General features: G+C 44.8%; 1 protein-coding gene across 1 annotated transcript in view; it reads left to right on the top strand.

Annotated features, from left to right (window-relative positions):
- The window catches only part of PRIM1 (DNA primase subunit 1), a gene marked incomplete in the record, with an annotated part of 324551 nt that overhangs the window by 139279 nt on the left and 165272 nt on the right, over positions 1-20000 (top strand). Inside the window, 1 exon segment of the mRNA XM_044083646.1 lies at positions 1096-1187. Within this exon segment, the coding sequence (XP_043939581.1) occupies positions 1096-1187 (92 nt within the window).

Here is a 20000-nt window from a genome sequence, read left to right as displayed (position 1 = left end):
CTAAGTGGTAAAGTGGTGGTTGCAGTAGAATACACTTAACTAGTTGGCATGTTACACAGTGACATGCGTCATTATGGCTAAAGGTTTCACCCCCAAATATTGGAAATTCTGAAAAAAGTTGCTGCATCCTGAAGTGAAAGTATGAGCTTGCCTACAGGACTCAGGAGGATTGTTTTCCAGGTTGACTGATTTGACAAGAACTTATCCATTATTCTTGCAACTAGTGATGTAACTAATTTGTGTGATTCTTTGACGAAGAATGTAAACATTTAAAGGCAGTATTGCACAACATGGCAGATAGCATAGCCCCAGAGTAATAAGATCTTTGTTGAAATTATTTGAATTAGCTGCTGACAGCAACAGTTCCTTAAAGCCCTTAGAGTACAGCTTTGCAATCAAGATGCAGCAATGCACAATTGGGTACTGGTAGATCAGGAGAAGGAACAGTTTATTTCTTGAGTATGTGCCTTGAGCAGTAATTCTCTGTTAAGCTTTGGGTGAAAGTCCTAAACAATGGCAAGGGTTCTTATTTTGAAGATTAGCTATGAATTTCCACTTCCAAGTCTTAACTGCTGCTGATTTTCTAGGACATCTGTCTACCCCATAACATGTTTCGTTAAGGATAAGCCATTCAGAATTCATCCTGTGTTGCAGGCGACCATTAAAATACTGACTTGGGGCAATTAGAACTGTTGTCTAAGCAGTTTTTGATAGCTTGAGCTCTGTTAACCTGTAATGTCCCACATTTTATGCATGTATACTGCAGGTGACATTGAATACAAGACTGAATCTTAAATGCTGGTATGGTTTCCACTGCTTCAAGTTGCATACCCACCAGTGTTCCTAGTTAAAACAGGCTTTGAGTCTCTCTATTAAAGTGTTGTGTGTTCCTGACAAATTTGATGATGATGATGATGTCAGAGCAGATCTACTGTTACCCAGTGAATGGCTCACATAAGCAAATGAAATCTAGTTTTCTCACATGTACTTAAATCCATCCAAAGACGTATAGTGTCCTACATGCCAAAGTTTTACTAAAGAAATGCAGGCAGTTGCCTCTGAATTTAATGGATGTAGTTCTTAACATCTTGCTACAAATACAGGAACAACTGCAGAGTGACTTCCCTAAACTCCGTAATTCAACACAACGTTGGGAGACTTTCAGAAAGAGACTAGCAAAGCAGAAGGTGAGTAGGTCAGATATCCAAGTATTTCTGATTTTTATCTTTTACTGTTAATGTAAAACTTTGAATCTGAGTGGTGTGAGAATTTATTAAATGATGTGAGTTAATCTGTTTGCTTTCTAATGTTTCTGTAGTACAGGTATTGTCACTGTAATCATTGCTTGAGTATTTATTGGGTGTAAATATATTTTAATATACATATCTTTGTACCATATGAAATAGTTGGAAGTCTGGTGTGTGATGCACACAATACCCCCATACTGTAGATTAGATTTAGGGAACCATCTGGTTTCCTAAACATATGGAGCATTAGGTGTTTCATGTACCAAACACACCAGATCACTTTAATTTATCCATTTTTTTTTTAAATTTCTTTGAGTACTGTTTCCTACTGACTCTGCTACAGCAATTGCCTTTGTTTCTGCTGACTGGGCTTTAGGTGGTTATGGACAGTTGCATGAATTGTTTTCTTCTGTGGTTCCTATTGCACAGTTTAATGTTTAAAAAAAACTGTTGGTTTGATAGCTTTTTTGGATCTGTCAGAATGGAGAAGCAGTGATGTGTGCAGTGAAGCTTGTTTTTGGGTTCTAGCAGTAAGGAGCTGAATGGTCATGATTCCTGGAATTATAAGATGGTTGTAGAATATATTAGTTTGTCCATGTGTATGTATACTCAAATACACACATGCATAATGGGAGATTGTTGGGTATATTTTTTCTTAGTTGTTCTTTAGTGGATGTGTGTTCTGAAAGTAATTAAACAGTTAAGACATCAAATTGCCTTAATGGTAGGATTGAGGAAGTACTCTGCCCCATCTGCTCCATAATGCAAAGTCCAGATGTTATGTTGTCCTGTCTCGCCTTAATTCTTGCTGGTTGGGTTCGGAACCATGCATCTGTTCCAACTCTGCCTAATGCAAAAGCTCAAACTTTGACTGGCTCGAGGCTACCCCCCTCCCTATCTCGAGGCTACCCCCCCTCTATCTTGAGGCTACTCAATCTCGAGGCTACCCCCCCTCAGTCTCGAGGCTACCCCCCCTCAGTCTCGAGGCTGCCCCCCCTCAGTCTCGCGGCTGCCCCTCTGTCTCGAGGCTGCCCCCCTCTGTCTAGGCTGCCCCTGTCCCTCAGTGTCGAGGCTGCCCCCCCTCTGTCTCGAGGCTGCCCCCCTCTGTCTCGAGGCTACCTGCCCTCTGTCTCGAGGCTACCTGCCCTCTGTCTCGAGGCTACCTGCCCTCTGTCTCGAGGCTACCTGCCCTCTGTCTCATGATGCATATGGAATATCCTTAGATCTTGTTTGCCACTCAAGAAAGAGATGTCTTCTGGCTAGCTCGTTGGCCAAGTAATATTTTTTCTTGTCATATTTTAAATTTCTTAAAGAAAATTTATTCCCAACATTTTTTTCTGTGTGCGACTAGAGTAATCTTAGTTGTGATAGTAGCAAGGTTTAATTCCCTCTGTTCGTCAGGCCTATCCATCTTCCCAGATAGTCTCCCAAGAGTTTCCTTTCGTAGTGAGATCCCGTTTAAGTTAGAGGGCTCTCGGCGGCCCGTTTAACGTAGAGGGCAGCTCCCCTTCTCTCATGTGTGCTTGTCTTCCCTGTATAATCAGAAGAATCCGTTTAACCTGGAGGATTCTCCTCAAGCCTTTTTGGCATTTCGATAGTGTTTATATATATATATATATATATATATATATATATATATATATATATATATATATATATAAAATATTATTGTTGTGCAGTGTTCCTTCTGTATCTAGCTAGTAGGTTAGTAATTCTAGTATATTAGTAGTTTATATTGGTTGTGTTTATATATTTATATATGTATATATATTAATTTAAGTTTGACCGGGGATGTCCACTGGGCTAAGAAGAGCCTGTTTTCAGTGGAGGCCCGGGGAGAAAAGCTCCACAATAATTGCAAGTTAGAATTTACGTGTTACAAAAGGACATAGTTTATACAGCTAATTAAACATTTACAGATAAGCTCCATGATATTTGTAATTGGCTTGTCACAATGTTATAAAAATGAAAAGACATAATTCAATAGAGAAATTTCAACATTTACATAGTGAATATTTTTGTTATAAACTCAATTGTAGATTTAACATTTCAAAATATATAGCTACTAGCCATTAGTAGGTTAGGAAAATATTATGCATGGAGAGGGTAATAGTATAATTGAGATTGGAGAGTATAGTGCAGTAGATATTAGAGAGGAAATTAGTTTTTGGTAGGGGGAAGGGATTGTTTTGGGTGGGATGAAGTAATAGAGTTAGTTGGATGAGTCCGTGCAAGGTGGAATGAGGGAGGGAGGGGTTTAAGTTGGAGCATGGCAAGGGCATTCCTATTTGGAAGAAGAGAGAGTAGCTGAGATTTGAAATGTATATGGTTAGGTAGGTTGCATAGGTGTGTGGGGAAAGAGTTCCATTGTTGGGTTAAGAGTATGTAAGCGTATGTGTGTGTGTGTGTGTATATATATATATATATATATATATATACATACATATATATATATATATATATATATATATATATGTATATATTATACACACACACACACACACACACACACATGTCAGTTTTTGGGTTTGTGGTTGTAACAGCCAAATGATTTGTTTGCTTGGTTTTCTAGTTGTTGGTGCTTATTGAGATAAACAATGTCTAAGGATCAAAAGGAACAGAAAAAACATAGGCAGTCTGGGTTTAAAAAATGTGATTGCTGTAACCAAAAGATGTCAATTACAGACGGGCACACTAGGTACACATTGCCTTGGTGTCCTGCATTTGCAAGATGCATGTACCATTTGTCATGGTTTTAGTGGAAATTATTAAAGGTTCCCTTCACAAAAACTCTTGAGGGGATCCCAGAGCTCCTAATCATCATCTTCTCCAAAAGGTGAAAAAAGGGCATAAACTGTCTGCTGCCTCGGCTCCAGCATGGGAGCCACCAAAAAAAGTGGTAGTCTCAGAACCAAGGGCTCTTGTCTCCGACAAATTGAAATCTTTCTTTTCGGCTCCATCTGTGTTTACTGACTGTAAGACTGTCTCCAACCTTTGAGCCGGTCACTCTCATACTGAGATCGCCTATGTTGTAGAGGGCAAGGTCTCCTTAGATATCCTCCCATTCCTCCAGGAGCTTATCTAATGAAGACGTGGAGTGGGTGGTAAAGAGACTACTCCAAACACCGGCTTTGGCAGAAATGTTGGTCTCTGGACACAAAGGAACTGGAGCCATCCAAAGCTTGTCTCTCGACTTCGACTCCTCCGATCCCGCTTGAGTCTTCGGCGACAGAGATCATGGGTCAAATAGTAGTGGAGACGTCGGAACCAAGACCTCCCCTTAGGCTCGTCAGTTCTGTCATCTGCTCCGACCTCTTTGCTTCCTTCAGATGTAGAGGGGTCTAGGAGACTATGTTCACCAGTCGGGTCTGGGGAGGGCAGTCTGCGCGGATAGTTGTCTGATCAGACGATACCCATCAGTGCCTCGGCTAGGTTAAGCTCGGCTGCTACATCTGCTTCGGAGTCCCCTGCTCTTCCCCAGGGTCATTCCTCTCTCTCCTTGGAGCCAGGGACCTCTTCTGAGCAGAGTGAGGGTATTTTGAGCTGATGGAGAAGGTACTGCTACACTGTACCCTAACGTTTCTTCTTTCACAGACGCCAGTGTTGGTCTCAGCACTACCCCCCCCCCCCCAAGCGTAGAGTCCCAGAACCCCAGAATCCCCCTGTGGGCAGCATCATCTCTCCCGAAACTTCACCAGAGTACCCCCTCCTCGAAAGAGATATTGCAAGAGGAAGCACATAGACTGCCCTGATGAGTCTATCACTTAAGATACTGACCTGGATGATTCAGAAAAGGTCCCCACGGTTCCCCTCTGAAGATGTCTCCTTTCGCTGACCTTCTTGAGTTCCTTTAAACCGAGGGGTGGCTGGAAGCCCATCAACCCTTCAGAGGATGAGTCTGTATACCTTGAGGCTTTTGGGTCTCACCCTTCCACCTCCTGGGTGTCCTCTCCCTACAACCAAGTAATGAATGTAATCTCTCGTAAGGCATGGACTTCTTCGGATACAATGGAACCTGTTCCTCAGAGGCGCAATAAATTCATTACAGCTCCTGCGGAGAAGGAATTTTTAACTAGAGGTGTCTTTGTAGATGTGATGGTGGCAGTGTCCACCAAGGAGTTGTCAGAGACCTTCTCTTCTGTCCATCCTCCAAACAGAGTTTTTGACTGTGGACAGATATGGTAAGTGTGCCTTTTCTTCAGCAGCATTTATACTGCGGTCGCTGAATTACTTAACCCATTTCATGAGACTACAAAAAGATCTCCTGAGGGAGAGGGCGATGCTCTTCAGGGTACTGTAGCTTCAGGGATCGCAGATAAAGTTTCCTGTCAGCTCTCCACCCTCAACTCTGTTAACTCCTCCATGCGACTGATTTCATATGCTGCTGATGGAGCGAGCATGGCTTCAGGTACATGAATTTCCTTGAGGCATTCCTGGATGCGTTTATTCAATTTTGCCAAACCCTTCATCTTCCTTCACTAATACGCCCTTTAATGGCTCGTCCTTGTTCGGGCTTAAAGTGAAAGAAACCTTGACCAGGTGTGAACAGGAAGGGAAAACCTTATCTGCTGTAGGGAGTCCATTTTTCCATTCCCACTAGACCTTATTCCAAAGGTCAGAGAGGTGGAAAAATGTGGTTCCACAAATCCCTGAAAGGTTTTTCCAACATGTGTTGTCACTTCCCCCAGGGGCACAGGGGAAGTAACGATGGAAGATGCCAACCTCATGGCAGAGGGGGTGTGCAGAGTCAGAGCGACAGAGCTAGTTCTCTGACGGGCCCTTCCAGCTCTCCTGAAAGGAGGCCCGTCTGGCCATTTCTGGAGGCAGTTGGAGGACACGTGTCACTGTACCCAAACGCCTGGCTAACAATAAATTGGTACAAACAATCCTTTCCAGAGGTTATTATCTACCCTTTTAAACCCCCCTCCCCCGGTAAATCAGTCCTTTCCAGATGTCCCACCTGATCAGAGAGATCATGCAATATTAGAGATAGAAAAGTTGCTAAGATAGTCAGCCAACATGTCCTCGCAGACCAAATTGGATCCGGAACTTACTCGAGGTTTTTTTTTTAATTCCAAAAAAAAAAAAAGCAGGGGACTGGAGACCCATTTTGGATCCCAGCAGAGTGAACAGGTCTGTTTAAAAAAAAAAAAAAATTCTGGATGGTAACACTGCAGTCAATATTCCCCTTTCTGGGGGGAGAGACGATTGGATGTGCTTGATAGATCTCCAGGATGCGTACTACCACATAAAGATGGACAGGTGATCCAGGACATACACTTTGGTTGGGAGCCAGTTATTAACCAATTTCGGGCCCTGCCCTTTGGTCTCACTGCAACCCCCAGAGTGTTCAAATGTATGGCAGTGGTTATGGCTCACTTGAGACGTCTCTGAGTCTGTGTTTCCATACCTAGATTGGCTCCAGACCAGCACCACCAAGCATCTACTACTATAGGCAAGGGACGAAACCATACTTCTTTTGTCCAGGTTAGGCATTACAATAAGCTTTAAAAAAAAAATGCCTTGATGTGACATTGTTCAATCTCGCCGTTTGTTCTTACACACGGGTTTGGAGCCGATGCTCCGAGTTGGCCCCATTACAAGCTCTGCATCTAAGAGAAGCTCGAGACTCCGTATGTATCCCATGATCCTCCCTGCTATACCTCAGATCTAGTTTGCCGCTGCAGCTGATCGCATTGAGAGAGCTCGGGCCACTAAACAATTTCTATTTTTTTCAATAATTTAGTTCTATAATCTTTTCTCTATATATATATATATTTAGCCAGGTATAGTGTGTGTGTGCATATTTAAATAGTTGTTACCATTAGAGACTTTATATAGATAATCTTAGGGCTTAGGCCTAAAAATTTTCTGTCAGGGCTCTGGCAGTTGTTTTGTAGAACTTTTGTAAACTTTTTTTCATAGTATTTGACATTATTATCGTGTGCTGTGTTTCATATTCACTTATTATCTTTAGATATATTTACATAGTTAATTTAGGACTATTCTACTCATAGTAACCTAGGTATAGTGTTGTTAGCATAATTCTTGGCTAGTTGATTTATGGCTGATATGTCTGAAAAGGCTAAATCTGGATTTAAAAGGTGCCAGTGTGGACAAAAGATGTCCATCACCGACAATCATGCTTCCTGCGTCTACTGTCTTGGCCCTCTCCACCTGCAGGAGGATTGTTCTATTTGCCACTCCTTCAGTGGAAGGGTCATGATGGAGAGGTGCAGGAAGCTGATACAGAGGTTTAATCAAGCCAGACTTCTTGGAAGCCTTGGAGAAGGCTGACCAAACTTCTAGGTCTTCGAATGGGTCGAAGACGTCCAAGGTGTCTGAGCCCAGGTCCTCTGCTCACAGTACCTCTTCCAAAGTTCGTTCGCCGGCTCCACAGACCTCGGGGCCGGGTATCGAACGGTTACATTTGATCGAGCCCCAGGTCTTGGAACCGGTGTCGGAGCTGCCTCCACCGTTTATTCTTTGATCGGTGCCGTCTTCGGCCCCTTCGACCCGTTCTTCTAGGCCTTTATCTGAAACTGACGTGGACAGTGTGGTACAGAAGCTTATGGAGAACACTGCTCTGTCCAAGCTAATTGTGGTTTCGTCCCAATTGGCGTCGAAACTGGAAGCCCTCCCTGTGTCTCCGACGGATCCTCCTTCGAGACCTATCCAGTCTTCGGAGCCGGGAGAAGATGAACTGATGATAGTGGAACCCTCTGTGCCGTAGCCTTCCACTGTGCGATCGGCACCACTGACCTCGACGCCTTCGGAGCCTGTTGAGGAATCGCGGAGCCGACTGTCTCCCCTTGGTTCCGGGGCCGAGAGCTGTAACCGAGTTTTCGGTCCCGACTCTCCCCCTTGGGGCCTCGGCGCAGATCAGTTCAGCTCCGTCTTCTGGGTCGGACCCCCTGGTCCCGGTGTCGGATCCGGAGGATTCCTCGGCCCGGGGGGCGGGGGCTTTCGATCTTATGAGGAAGGTCTTGTCTGAGAAGACATCTATGTGAGTCATCTCCTTCCCCTAAAGGGCCACGTTCTACTTCTGTACCCGCGATCCCTCCCAAGCGTAGAGTCCCAACACCTCAGCTAGTCCCAGAGGGTGTCCCCTGTTCCTCGGAGGCTTCGCCAGATGCCCCCTCTGATGAGGTTCCGAGGAAAAGATTGTGCAAGAGGAGGCACATTGATTCCCCACAGGAATCTCTAACATCTGACACCAATTTGGATGAGGCAGAGGGGTCCCCACATTCCCCCTTTGATGATGTCTCGTTTGCTGACATCCTAGAGATCTTAAGACAGAGGGGTGATTGGCAGTCACTTGCCCCCACTGAAGACTAATTGGTGTTGCTGAAGGCGTTTGGAACTCAACCTTCTACCTCCTGGGTGACCCCGCCCTTCGACGATCTAATAGACCTGATAACTCGAAGGGCGTGGGAGACACCAGACACAGTGGAACCAGTGCCTCGGAGACCGAACAAGTACATTACTGCCCCCCAGGACAAGACTTGTCTTACCAAAGGAGTCCCAGTCGATGCTATGGTGGTAGCGGCAGCCACGAAAAAGGAAATGTCCGAAGCATCTTCCTCTGTCCATCCTTCTAATAAGAATTCTAGGACTATGGACAGGTATGGGAAGCGCGTATTTAGCTTGGCGACCGTTTCCATTCGTTCGCTGAACTACCTGATGCATTTTACGCGACTTCAGAGGGATCTCATTAAAGAGTTGGGAGATGCTCTCCAGGGTAACACAGATGCTGCTGTCTCGGACAAAGTGACAGCACAGCTCAACACCCTCACTTCAATAGTCAACTCGTCCATGAGGCTCATCTCGTATGCAGCCGAAGGTTCGAGTAGGGCTGCAATCTCAGCGATTGCTCTACGTAGACAATCCTAGATGCAGCTGTGCTCCTTTGCGGAAGCCTTTAAGTCTTCCTTTGCCAACGCCCCCTTTGATGGTGCCACCTTGTTTGGGCCCAAAGTAAAGGAGACTCTACTCGGTGCGAGCTAGACGGTAAGACCCTGTCTGCCGTAGGGGTCCGTTTTTCCGCTCCGACTAGACCATACCCCAAAGGGCAACGAGGCAGAAAAATGTGGTTCCGTAAGACTCTGGGATCTTACCAGGCCGCACAGAGTGATGCCCCCTCCAGAGGCAGAGGGGGGGGTGGGAATGGAAGACGCCGCCCAGGTGGCAGAGGAGGTCCGCAGCATCAGGGCGACAGGGATACTGTCCCTGGGAAGCCTTTTCAGCACTCATGAGTGGAGGCCCAACTGTCCTACTCTGGAGGCAGTCGGGGTCACTTGGCTTTGTACCCAGAGGCCTGGCTAAACCTTACCTCAGATTCTTGGGTACAAAGCATAGTAACCAGAGGATACAACATTCCTTTTATGTCCATCCCCCCCACACAAAAGAGATTTCCAGATGTTCCACCCCATCTGCGAGATCCAGCAGCCGTAGAAATTACAAAGCTGCTCGAAAAAAGTCATCCAACCAGTCCCGGCGGACCAGAGAGGATCCTGAACTTACTCAAGGGTCTTTTTAGTTCCAAAAAAGGCAGGGGACTGGAGACCAATATTGGATCTCGGCAAACTCAACTCCTTCGTGAGGAAGGAGAAGTTCCGAATGGTCACCCTACAATTGATCCTTCCCTTTATACAGAAGGATGACTGGATGTGCGCAGTAGATCTCCAGGACGCATACTACCACATTAAAATGGCCAGAGCGTCCAGAGTTTTCTGTGCTTTCTGGGTATGAGACTGAATACAGCTTCCCAGATGGCTTTTTTGACCCCGGACAAGCAAAAGAACCTTACTCTTTACTTCCATCAATTGTCTATGCATCCAGGCTTTGCAGGACAGTCCTTCAAGCCTTGGGGTTCATGGCATCTTGTATCCTGGTGCTTCCCAATGTCAAACTGCATATGAGGAAGCTCCAATGGTATCTCAAGAACGTATGGACACAACACTGCCAAGATCTGGACACTGTCATTCAAATAATACCTTGCATTCAAAAGGAATTTTATGGTGGGCTCAGGAATGTCACCTAAACAAGGGACTCTCTGTGACCCGACCAGGCAGTCAGATTCTAACGACAGATGCCTCGGACAAGGCTTGGGAGCACACCTCAATGGAAAATGGGTTCAAGACACCTGGCCTGCCAGACTTCAACATTTGCATATCAACTTTGAAGGAGAGTCTGTTAGCCCTCAATTTGCATTGATGGCTTTCAAAGATTTACTACCCAGGGCAAGTGTTGATTCAAACAGACAACACAACTGTCATGTGGTACATCAACAAGCAGGGAACACATTCGTACCTCTTTGCAGAAGCTGATGAATTTGTGGGAGACTGCTCTCAGTTTACATCTTCTGGCAAGGTTTCTACAGAGCACAGAACTCTTAGCAGATGTGTTGAGCAGACAGTGGTCCCCACAGTGGAAGTGGATCCTCATGTATTTCGAAGGTTGATGGCGTAAGAACTCCAGACATAGATCTGTTCGCTTCTCCACTAAATTTCCAGTTGCCAAAGTTTTGCACAAAGCTGTTTCATCCCACAGCAAGGTGGATGCTCTATCCTTCAGTTGGAGCAATCTTCACGTCTATGCCTTTCCACCTCCTCTCCTCCCAAAGGTACTCTTGACAGACAAGACAAGCCATCCATGATTCATAGCTCCAGATTGGCCTCGACAGCACTGGTACCCTCTGCTGAGAAGTTTAGCGGGAACTCCATGGCCTTTGCCTTGATTCCGCACAGACCTTGTCACAGGAGGGCAATCATTTCCTCAATGTCAGGATTCCATCCCTGCATCTAACAGCCTGGCATATTCTGTTCTAGACCCTGGAGGGTCTCAGCTTCCAACAAGTTTTGAATGTTATTTTGGAGGCCAGAAAGCCTAGTACAAGGAAAGTTTACTGATAAATGGAGGAGGTTTTTGTTTGGAGCAGCAAAGGACTTTGATGTCCAAGCTTGATTTAAGTGTTTCCTCTTCAATACCTGACAGATTTATTAGTCAAGGGTTTGTCTTTCTCCTATATAAGGTTCATGCTGCAGCCATTTCTGCTCACTATGACTGTGACCTCCTTTGTTCTCTCATCCTTTGTTTAAGCAATTTCTTGGGGCAAGAACATAAGAAATGTAGCTCCTGCCTGGGATCTCAATTTTGTGTTGGAAAAACTTACTTTACCTCCTTTTGAGCCTGCAGCTACTGCGAATTGAAGTTTTTGTCCTGGAAGACTGCTTTTGTTGTATCACGTCTGCAAGAAGGGTTTCTGAATTACAGGCCCTTATGCAGTTGAACCTTCCTAATTTTCATAAGGATAGAGGTATCTTTGCACTAATCCTACTTTTATGCCTAAGGTGGTTTCTAGTGTGGCCTTGAACCAAACTATTCATTTGCCTACTTATGCAGATCCCCAAAATAAAGGGGGAAGATTTGCACTTTGGATATTCACAGGCAGTTACGTTATTATTTGAGCAGAACTAAAGGGTTCAGACAGTCTCAGCAGTTGTTTGTTTCTTTGCCTTGGGTTCTCAGGGAAAGCCTGTTTCTAAACAAACTATTTCTAAGTGGATTGGTTTTGCATTGCTTTTGTTATTCCCATCATGGTAAGGAGATTCGGCTGGAATCAGACCCTCATTCCACTAGGGCTACTGCTACCTCTAAAGCCTTTTTAAGGGGTGGCTACTAAAGATATTTTGGCAGCTACTTGAGTTCAGTGCATACTTTTCTTTCAAACATTACCACCTTCCTCTTTATTCTAAATCTAGGGCTGGATTTGCCACTGCAATATTACAGGGATTTTGGCAGCTCCTAATGCTTTATGATTTTGCCAACCTCCCTTTACCTCTGCTTAGGGATTCTACCCATATGTAAGGACTGCAGCAATGTGAGATGAAGAACATAGTACAGTTTTGCTTACCATAAATGTAGATGTTCAAGATCCACATTGTTGACGATCATCCTCCTCCTTCCCTCTATAGTTTTGGAATAGTTTGTATGGTTTGGTAGCCGATTTGTACATATTTTGTTTTGGGAAGTATTCTTTTTTGGTTGTGGGCTTTCTTTTGGGCCTTCTGACATCTGGGGCAAGAAAAAGATCGAGGAATGGCGTCGGTCATGCGCTCTTGAATTCTGGACTCTGATGTCAGTTCTGAGCCCATGGACGGCGTCAGCCTAATACTTTAGCAGGACAGCGGACTACCCATATGTAAGGACTGCAGCAATGTGGATCTTCGAACATCTACATTTATGGTAGGTACAAAACTGTACTTTTAGCCAGGTGGGACCTTTTGTCCTCTGCAGTGCAACACATTCTAATTTCTTCTCATAAAGCCTCCACCAGAAAGCTATACAGGAGCAAATGGAAGCGCTTTGTGTGTTGGGCATCAGATCATGGTATTGATCCTCTGGTAGCCCCGATACACAAAATATTGGAGTTCTTATCCATTCTTTTTCATGAAGGGGCTTCTTACATCTACCATAAGAGTACAGTTAGCGGCCATATCCACCTTCCATGTAGGTGAAGGTGGTTCCACTATTATGTTCCACAGGCTTTGTAAGGCCTTCATGAAGGGTACTTTCCATCTTCGCCCACCCATTCGAGAGCCAATTTTCCCATGGAACCTAAACTTGATCTTGTCCTAGCTTATGCTAGCGCCCTTCGAACCTGCGTCATCGTGCCCACTTAAGTTTTTGTCATGGAAGACCCTTTTTCTTATTGCTGTTACCTCAGCTCGAAGAATTTCGGAGCTACAGGCCTTGTCAGTGAGGCCACCTTACATGATTTTCCATCCAGACAGAGTTTCCTTACGCACAAACCCATCGTTTCTCCCCAAAGTCTGTTCTGTTGTCTATAGAACTCTCGTTTTTCAAAAACCATTCAAATAAACTGGAATACATGTTGCACAAATTGGATGTGCATAGGCAACTGAGATTTTACCTAGACAGAACTAAAGTTTACAGGAAGTCTGATCAGCTGTTTGTGTCATTCACAGACCGTAGGAAAGGCATGGCGGTATCAAAGGGTACATTATCCAAGTGGCTGTCGGAGTGCATCAATTTTGTTCATTCAGCTGCTAATCAACCACTACCTTTAAAACCTAAGGCTCATTCTACTAGGGCCATTTCTACTTCTTTAGCCCATGCAGCTCGATTACCGTTGGACACTATTTGTGCAGCAGCTACGTGGGCGAAGCCTCATACGTTTATCACACATTACAAGGTGGACAAGGCCTTTAAAGACAGGACTTCCTTTGGTTCCACTGTGCTCAGGAACATTCTTCCATGGGTCACCCAGTGTAACGGAGCTAGGGACGCTTCCCGTGTGTAAGAACAAACGGCGAGATTGAACAATGTCACATAAAGACGTTATGTCTTACCATAACGTTCCATGTGCATTGTTCATCTCGCCTTTGTTCTTAAATCACCTCCCTTCTTCCCCCACTACGTTCTGGAAGAACTGGTATGACTGGAGTTTGGTTGGTCTATTCCTGAATGAGTTGCAATATCCTCTCATTGTTAGGTGGCATTCTATCCTTACACATATATGTGTGGTAGTTCCAGTGTCTCATTGCTTGATGTGTGATTGCATAGGCGTTTGATGCAGTTGGCATTAGAGTGAGATAGTTTCTTGCAAACTAGATCTGAGGTATAGCAGGGAGGATCATGGGATACATACTGAGTCTCGAGCTTCTCTTAGATGCAGAGCTTGTGATGCGGCCGACTCTGAGCCGAGGATCAGCTCCGAACCAGTGTGTAAGAACAAAGGCGAGATGAACAATGCACATGGAACGTTATGGTAAGACATAACTTCTTTTTGCCTTCACAGCGTATTACTTTCTTAGGTGCAGGGTTGGACTCAAAAGAGATTGTGGCAAGACTTGCCCCTGAAAGAATCTAGTCATTACACCGTCAAATCAGGAGCTTGTTATCCAAGAGAACAGTTCAAGTGAGGCTTGTCTTACAGGTTCTGGGCACCATGGCGATGGCAATTCTCCTAGTACTTCTAGGATCCTTCAATGGCTACTCTTTGCCCAGTGGTCTATGCAGAATCTACCACTGTCGCATTGGATTTTTCTCACACAGTCGTGTTAGAAGGATAGTCTCTGGTGGCTTCAAACGCATCATCTGTTCTTGAGTCACCCCTTTGTTTTTCTGCAACCGACTGCTGTACTGACCACGGATGCTTCTCTGATCGGGGGGGGGGCATTATCTGGGAAAGAACTGTCCAAGGCTTATGGTAAGAACACGAGAACCACTTGCATATCAATGTCCTAGAGATGACAGTGGTGCTTTATGCATTGTAGGCATTCCAGGACTTTCTCCCGATAGGAACTATTGCAATTCAAACTGACATGTCAGTGGTGTGGTACATAAACAAGGAGGAACCAAATCGTACCCCCTATGTCGAGAGGCACTACGGGTTTGGCAATGGGCTGTCTCTTTTCAATGTTTTCTGATAGCAGCCCACATCCCGGGAAGATCCAACATGATAGCGGACAGACTCAGCAGAGCTATTCTGTTGCCTCATGAGTGGTCCCTGAAACAAGAAGTTGCAGAAGAGCTCTTCCTAAAATGGGGACAGCCTTGCTGCGACCTTTTTGCCACGTCCATCAGCACCAAGTGCAGCAGTTACTTCACCCTCATTCCCCCTCTGGGGAAGTCACCAAGGGATGCACTCGTACACGATTGGCCCCCAGGACTTCTTTATACCTTTCCTCCCTTCCCCTTGATACCCCAAGTACTTCAGAAAGCCAGCATGTTGAGCAGCACCTTGATACTCATTGTACCTTATTGGCTTCGATAATTTTGGTTCCCCTTTCTCCAAAGTCATCTTCTGGAGAAACCGTGGATTCTGGACCCAGTTCCAGACCTCTTGACCCACTCACCCAGAATGTTTCATCCGTCAATCCAGAACCTAAAGTTGATAGCATGGCTGCTCCATTTCCACAAATAGCCAGGTGTCTAGATTTTTCCCCTGCTGTGAAACATTTTGATTTCTTCTCAAAAACCATCGATGAGGAAACTGTATTCCAGTAAATCGAAAATATTCTTATACTGGGCCGTTGAGCACAGTATAGACCCCTTTACAGCTCCTGTCACAGCAGTTCTGGAATTTCTTTCCAATCTTTTTGAAGAAGGGGCAGCAGCTTCCATCAGGGTACAATTAGCAGCTATATCTAATTTCCGTACTGGGATAATGAGAATGTCCATGTCCCTCAAATTATGCAAGGCCTTTTTGAAAGGTGCCTTCCTGTTAAGACCCCCAATCCGAGAACCTCCAGCCACTTGGGACCTGAATTTTGTTCCAACTACCTTAATCTTACCACCTTTCGAACCCGCATCATCATGTGATTTGAATTGTTTGTCATGGAAAAAACTTTTCAGTAGCCATTGCCTCTGCCAGATGGGTGTCAGAGCTCCAGGCCCTGTCTGTCAGACCTCCATGTATGGTGTTCCACAGAGACGGGGTTTATTTAAAAACTAATTCCTCCTCCTTGCCAAAGATCTGTTCAGAGGGCAGTTTGAATCGGTCTATTGAGTTACCAGTGTTTTATCCCACCTACTGCAACAAGGCAGAATATAAATTACATCAATTAGATGTACACAGACCGTTAAGCTTCTATTTATACAGGACCAAAGATTTCAGAAAATCTGATCAGATTGTTGTTTCCTTTTCAGACAAAAGGAAAGGATTGCCGGTTTCTAAAGTGATTCTGTCAAAATGGCTTACAGACTATATTTCCTTCTCATACAGCAATAACAGACAACTGTCAGGCAGAGTAATAGGACATTCCACAAGAGCGGTTGCAACGTCCTCTGCCTTTCAAGCTAAACTTGCTATGGACTCTCTCTGTGCCGCTACTACTTGGGCGACACCTCATACATTTTAGTCATTACAAAGTAGACGTGGCCTCCCGGTGGAGGTTTTCCTTTGGGTCCACTGTATTGAAGAGTCTGTTTTTCTGACCCACCCAAGGATGAAGGTGGTAGGGATGCTGTCCCAGCCAATAAGAATTAAGGCAAGTTAGGACAACATAACATTAAAAAGTTATGTACTTATCATAATGTTCCATATTTGTTGTACATCTTGCCTTTATTCTTGCATCCCATCCTCCTCTCCTGGGGGATTGGGCAGATTATCACATATATATGTATACATGTTTGGATTTATGATGGATGCTGAATTTTGAGTTACTCCAGGGGATATTCCATATGAATCGTGGGATAGAAGGGTGTAGACTCGAGCCAGTCGAAGCTTTCGAGCTTTTGCATTAGGCAGAGTGGAAACCTATGCTCTGTTCCGAACCCAACCAACAAGAATAAAGGCTAGATGGACAACAAACAATGGAACGTTATGGTAAGTACATAACTTCTTCTTTTGTTGTATGTTGTTAAAACATTTTACTTCATTTTTAAGCTATTCGTATGCTGAAAAAAATACTTGCTTGGGGAGGATATAACCTTGTGTCTTGCATGTTTATTTTATGTATTTAAATTTGTTTTCTGTGTAGAACACTGCTTCGGGTGGAAGAAACATATTACATAATATCAAATGACAGGTTAAACAAGTCAAAAAACAGTAATACAGACTGGTGTTAAATTTAAATGTTCTTCGTGTTTCACTGTTGCAGTCATTACATTTTGGTAATCTGCTGGCAGGTTGCCCTCAGTCGGCCTGAATAACAAAGTCTTTAGTCCTGCGTCGGTTGCTGTCTCTTCTCTTCTTCCATGATGGCAGGTTGTCAGGGGTATAAAACATGCAGCCATTTTATTCAGTCTTTCTTGCCGTGTGGTGCCAGGAGCAGAAGCAGTTCGCAAGTGCCGGTCGGCCGACTCCTGAAATTTTCACATTCGAGTTTCAGAACCGAAGTCTTCAAACTAAAGCTAAGTACCCCATTGCGGAAACTTTTTCTTGCTCCTTACCTATGTCAGTAAAAGTTAATCTCATTAGTTGTGGGAAGCAAATTCCTCATAAGGATTTTCATTTGTACTGTATTCCTTGCCTAGGCCCAGATCACAATGTGCCTTGCTGTCGGTTTTGTGCTAAATTTAACCAACGCTGTAAGCGTCAGTATATTTTTGCATCTGAATGTTTTGGTTCAAGATTTAATTATCCTGAAATGTCGTCTGTTAGCAATCGGACTACCGGAGTTCACAAAAAAACGCAAAGAAAAGTCGCGGTCCAAAACCGACTAAGCTTCTCCTAAGCCAGTCTCCAGTACACAGTGATGCACTTTCGCAGCCCCTGATACCCGCTACTTTTGTTTCAGAGTATTGAACCCACGGATGTCTCTCCCTTGGATGGGTCCGGAGCCGCTGAGCAGGCACCAGCTTCTGAGGGTGTTTTCAGGCCTCAACATTTTTATATTAAACCGACACCAGCCTCAAAAACGAGGTCAAAAACTTCTTCTGTGTCTAAAAAATTGAAGCATGAGCCACGTGCTCAGGCCCCTATGCCTAAAACACAGATGATCAAAATGGCTGAGGATTTAATTACCTTGATCAGGGGTTCCCAAACCCCCTTCCCCTGTCCCCTGCTAAGAGGCCTAGGCAAGGCACTGATTATGAATCTTCAGATCAGATTTTCATTTCTTCTGATCAGGTATTTTCTATTCCACCCTATGAGGATTCTGATGCAGTGGAATCCATCCCATCTGCATCTCCTCCTGAGGATTACTCTTTTGGAGAGACTTTGCATACTTTAAGGGAACATTTTCACTGGGAGAGTCAGGACTTCACTGAATCAAAAAAGAGGCTCAGGGATTTCCTCCTTCTTCCTCAGCATAGGCCTTTGGCAATACCTCCTGTATTAGACATTGTTGATGATGTGTTTTCAGAATCAAGCATGGCTCCTGATTCCCTGCCTCAGGCTCCTAGTAAGCCAGGCAGATATTACAGGGTTCCTGACTCTCCCATAAATTTCTATTCAAAAATCCTGCTGCTGATCCTAAGACAATTTCTCAGGGTCCCAAGGGTGTAAAGGCCACTACAGCCAAAAATCCTACCTCCTCTGACAGATTCCAGGGCGCTGGATAGATGGGGAAAGAAGGTTTATAGTTCTGCAACCTTGGCAATCAGGGCCTTAAATTGCCAGTTTCATATGCTTAAATATCAGCAGCATGTTATGGGCTTAATGAATGTTGATTTCTGATTGTGTGGAAAATAGAGTTAAAAGAATTTGGAAAGCATACTTTGCAATGTGGTTTTGATTCCTTGGAGGCCTCTTGTAGGGCCGCCGTTACTGGATCTGTGATTAGAAGGCATGCCTGGCTCAAGGAGCAAAATCTGCCTAATCATGTTAAAGTTAAATTGTTGGATGCCCCCTTGCAGCATGATACTCTGTTTGGTAATAAGGCAGAAGAGGTTTTAAAGAAAATGGAAGACCAAGCTAAATCTATGCAAACTGTAAAAGATTTCTTGCAAGTGCTGTCCCCCAGGTTCAGTAGACACTGGCCTACTAAAAATTGGTTCTTTCCTGTGTCCAACAGAGCCACTCAAAGCAAATCCAGGTGCTCAAAAGGCTCCAGATACCAATCGCAGGGATGTTCGTGTTACACTGCTGCAGTCATCACACTTGGGTTATCTTGCCGTCAAGCGGTCCCGCAGTTGGCCCGAATTCCAAAGTCTTGGTCCGGCGTCGGTTGCTGTCGCTTCTTCCCTGACTTCAGTGCGCCAGGGGTATACAAGAGGCATCCGACGCCATTTTCTTCAGTCTTTCTTGCCACGCGGTGCCCGAAGCAGAAGCAGTTCGCAAGTGCCAGTCGGCCGACACCTCATAAGGACTTCCATTCCTATTGTATTCCTTGCCTAGGCCCAGACCACGACGTCACAGGTTGGCGGTTTTGTGCTAGGTTTAATAAACTAACTATCAAACGCAATTTTGACTTCGCACGGCATTACTTTCGTAGGAAATTTAATTATATCATGCCGTCGGAGCAGCCAACGACCGGCATACATAAAAAAATGCAAGGATAAGGACAGGCAGCCTAGGAACAAGCCAGACTCCGAGGCCTCTGCTGGGCCTGTCGCCGGTTCTCCGTTTTTCAGTGAGGCGCCTACGCAGCCCCTGGCGACCGCAGAACTGGAACCCCGGACAGCTGCGGATTCTCAAGCGGAGCCTACAAAGCTAAATCTATGCAAATTGTAAAAGATTTCTTGCAAGTGCAGCCACCCAGGTTCAGTAGATACTGGACTACTAAAAATTGGTCCTTTCCTGTGCCCAACAGAGCCACGCAAAGCAAATCCAGGCGCTCAAAAGGCTCCAGATATCAATCACAGGGTTCTTGCAGGTCAAAGCAATGGGGTGCCTCCACCTCCAAAACTGAAGGAAACCAAGCAGAACCCTACAGTAAGCAGTCTCAATGACTTTCCTCTACCATCACCAAGCACTTACTTTTTGGCAGCCCTCTTGGGAGTAAAGCTAGCACTTCATGCTCAAAACTGGCAGTTTAATTACCCAGGACAAGTGGGTATTAAACATAGTATCCCAGGGGTACAGATTTCATTTCCATACTTTGCCAATTCCAAACAGATGGCTGGATCTGCTACAAAAACCACTGGGCAGAGTCCCAGAAACAAGTCATGTCCCTCATAGATATGGGGGTTATTCAACCGGTCCCAGAAAAGGAAAGAGGACAAGGTTTTAATTCAAGACTTTTCCTGGTACCCAGAAAGGACAGTTCATTGTGTCCAATACTGGACTTATAGATTTTGAACACTTTTCTGGACATTCCAAAATTCAAAATGCTGACTTTC

The sequence above is a fragment of the Protopterus annectens genome, chromosome 9.part0, assembly GCF_019279795.1.
Source record: "Protopterus annectens isolate FY-2018-M chromosome 9.part0, PAN1.0, whole genome shotgun sequence".
In the NCBI taxonomy this organism is placed as follows: domain Eukaryota; kingdom Metazoa; phylum Chordata; order Ceratodontiformes; family Protopteridae; genus Protopterus; species Protopterus annectens.
Note: the sequence above shows the minus strand (reverse complement) of the source record. Positions and strands in the feature narration are given on the sequence as shown.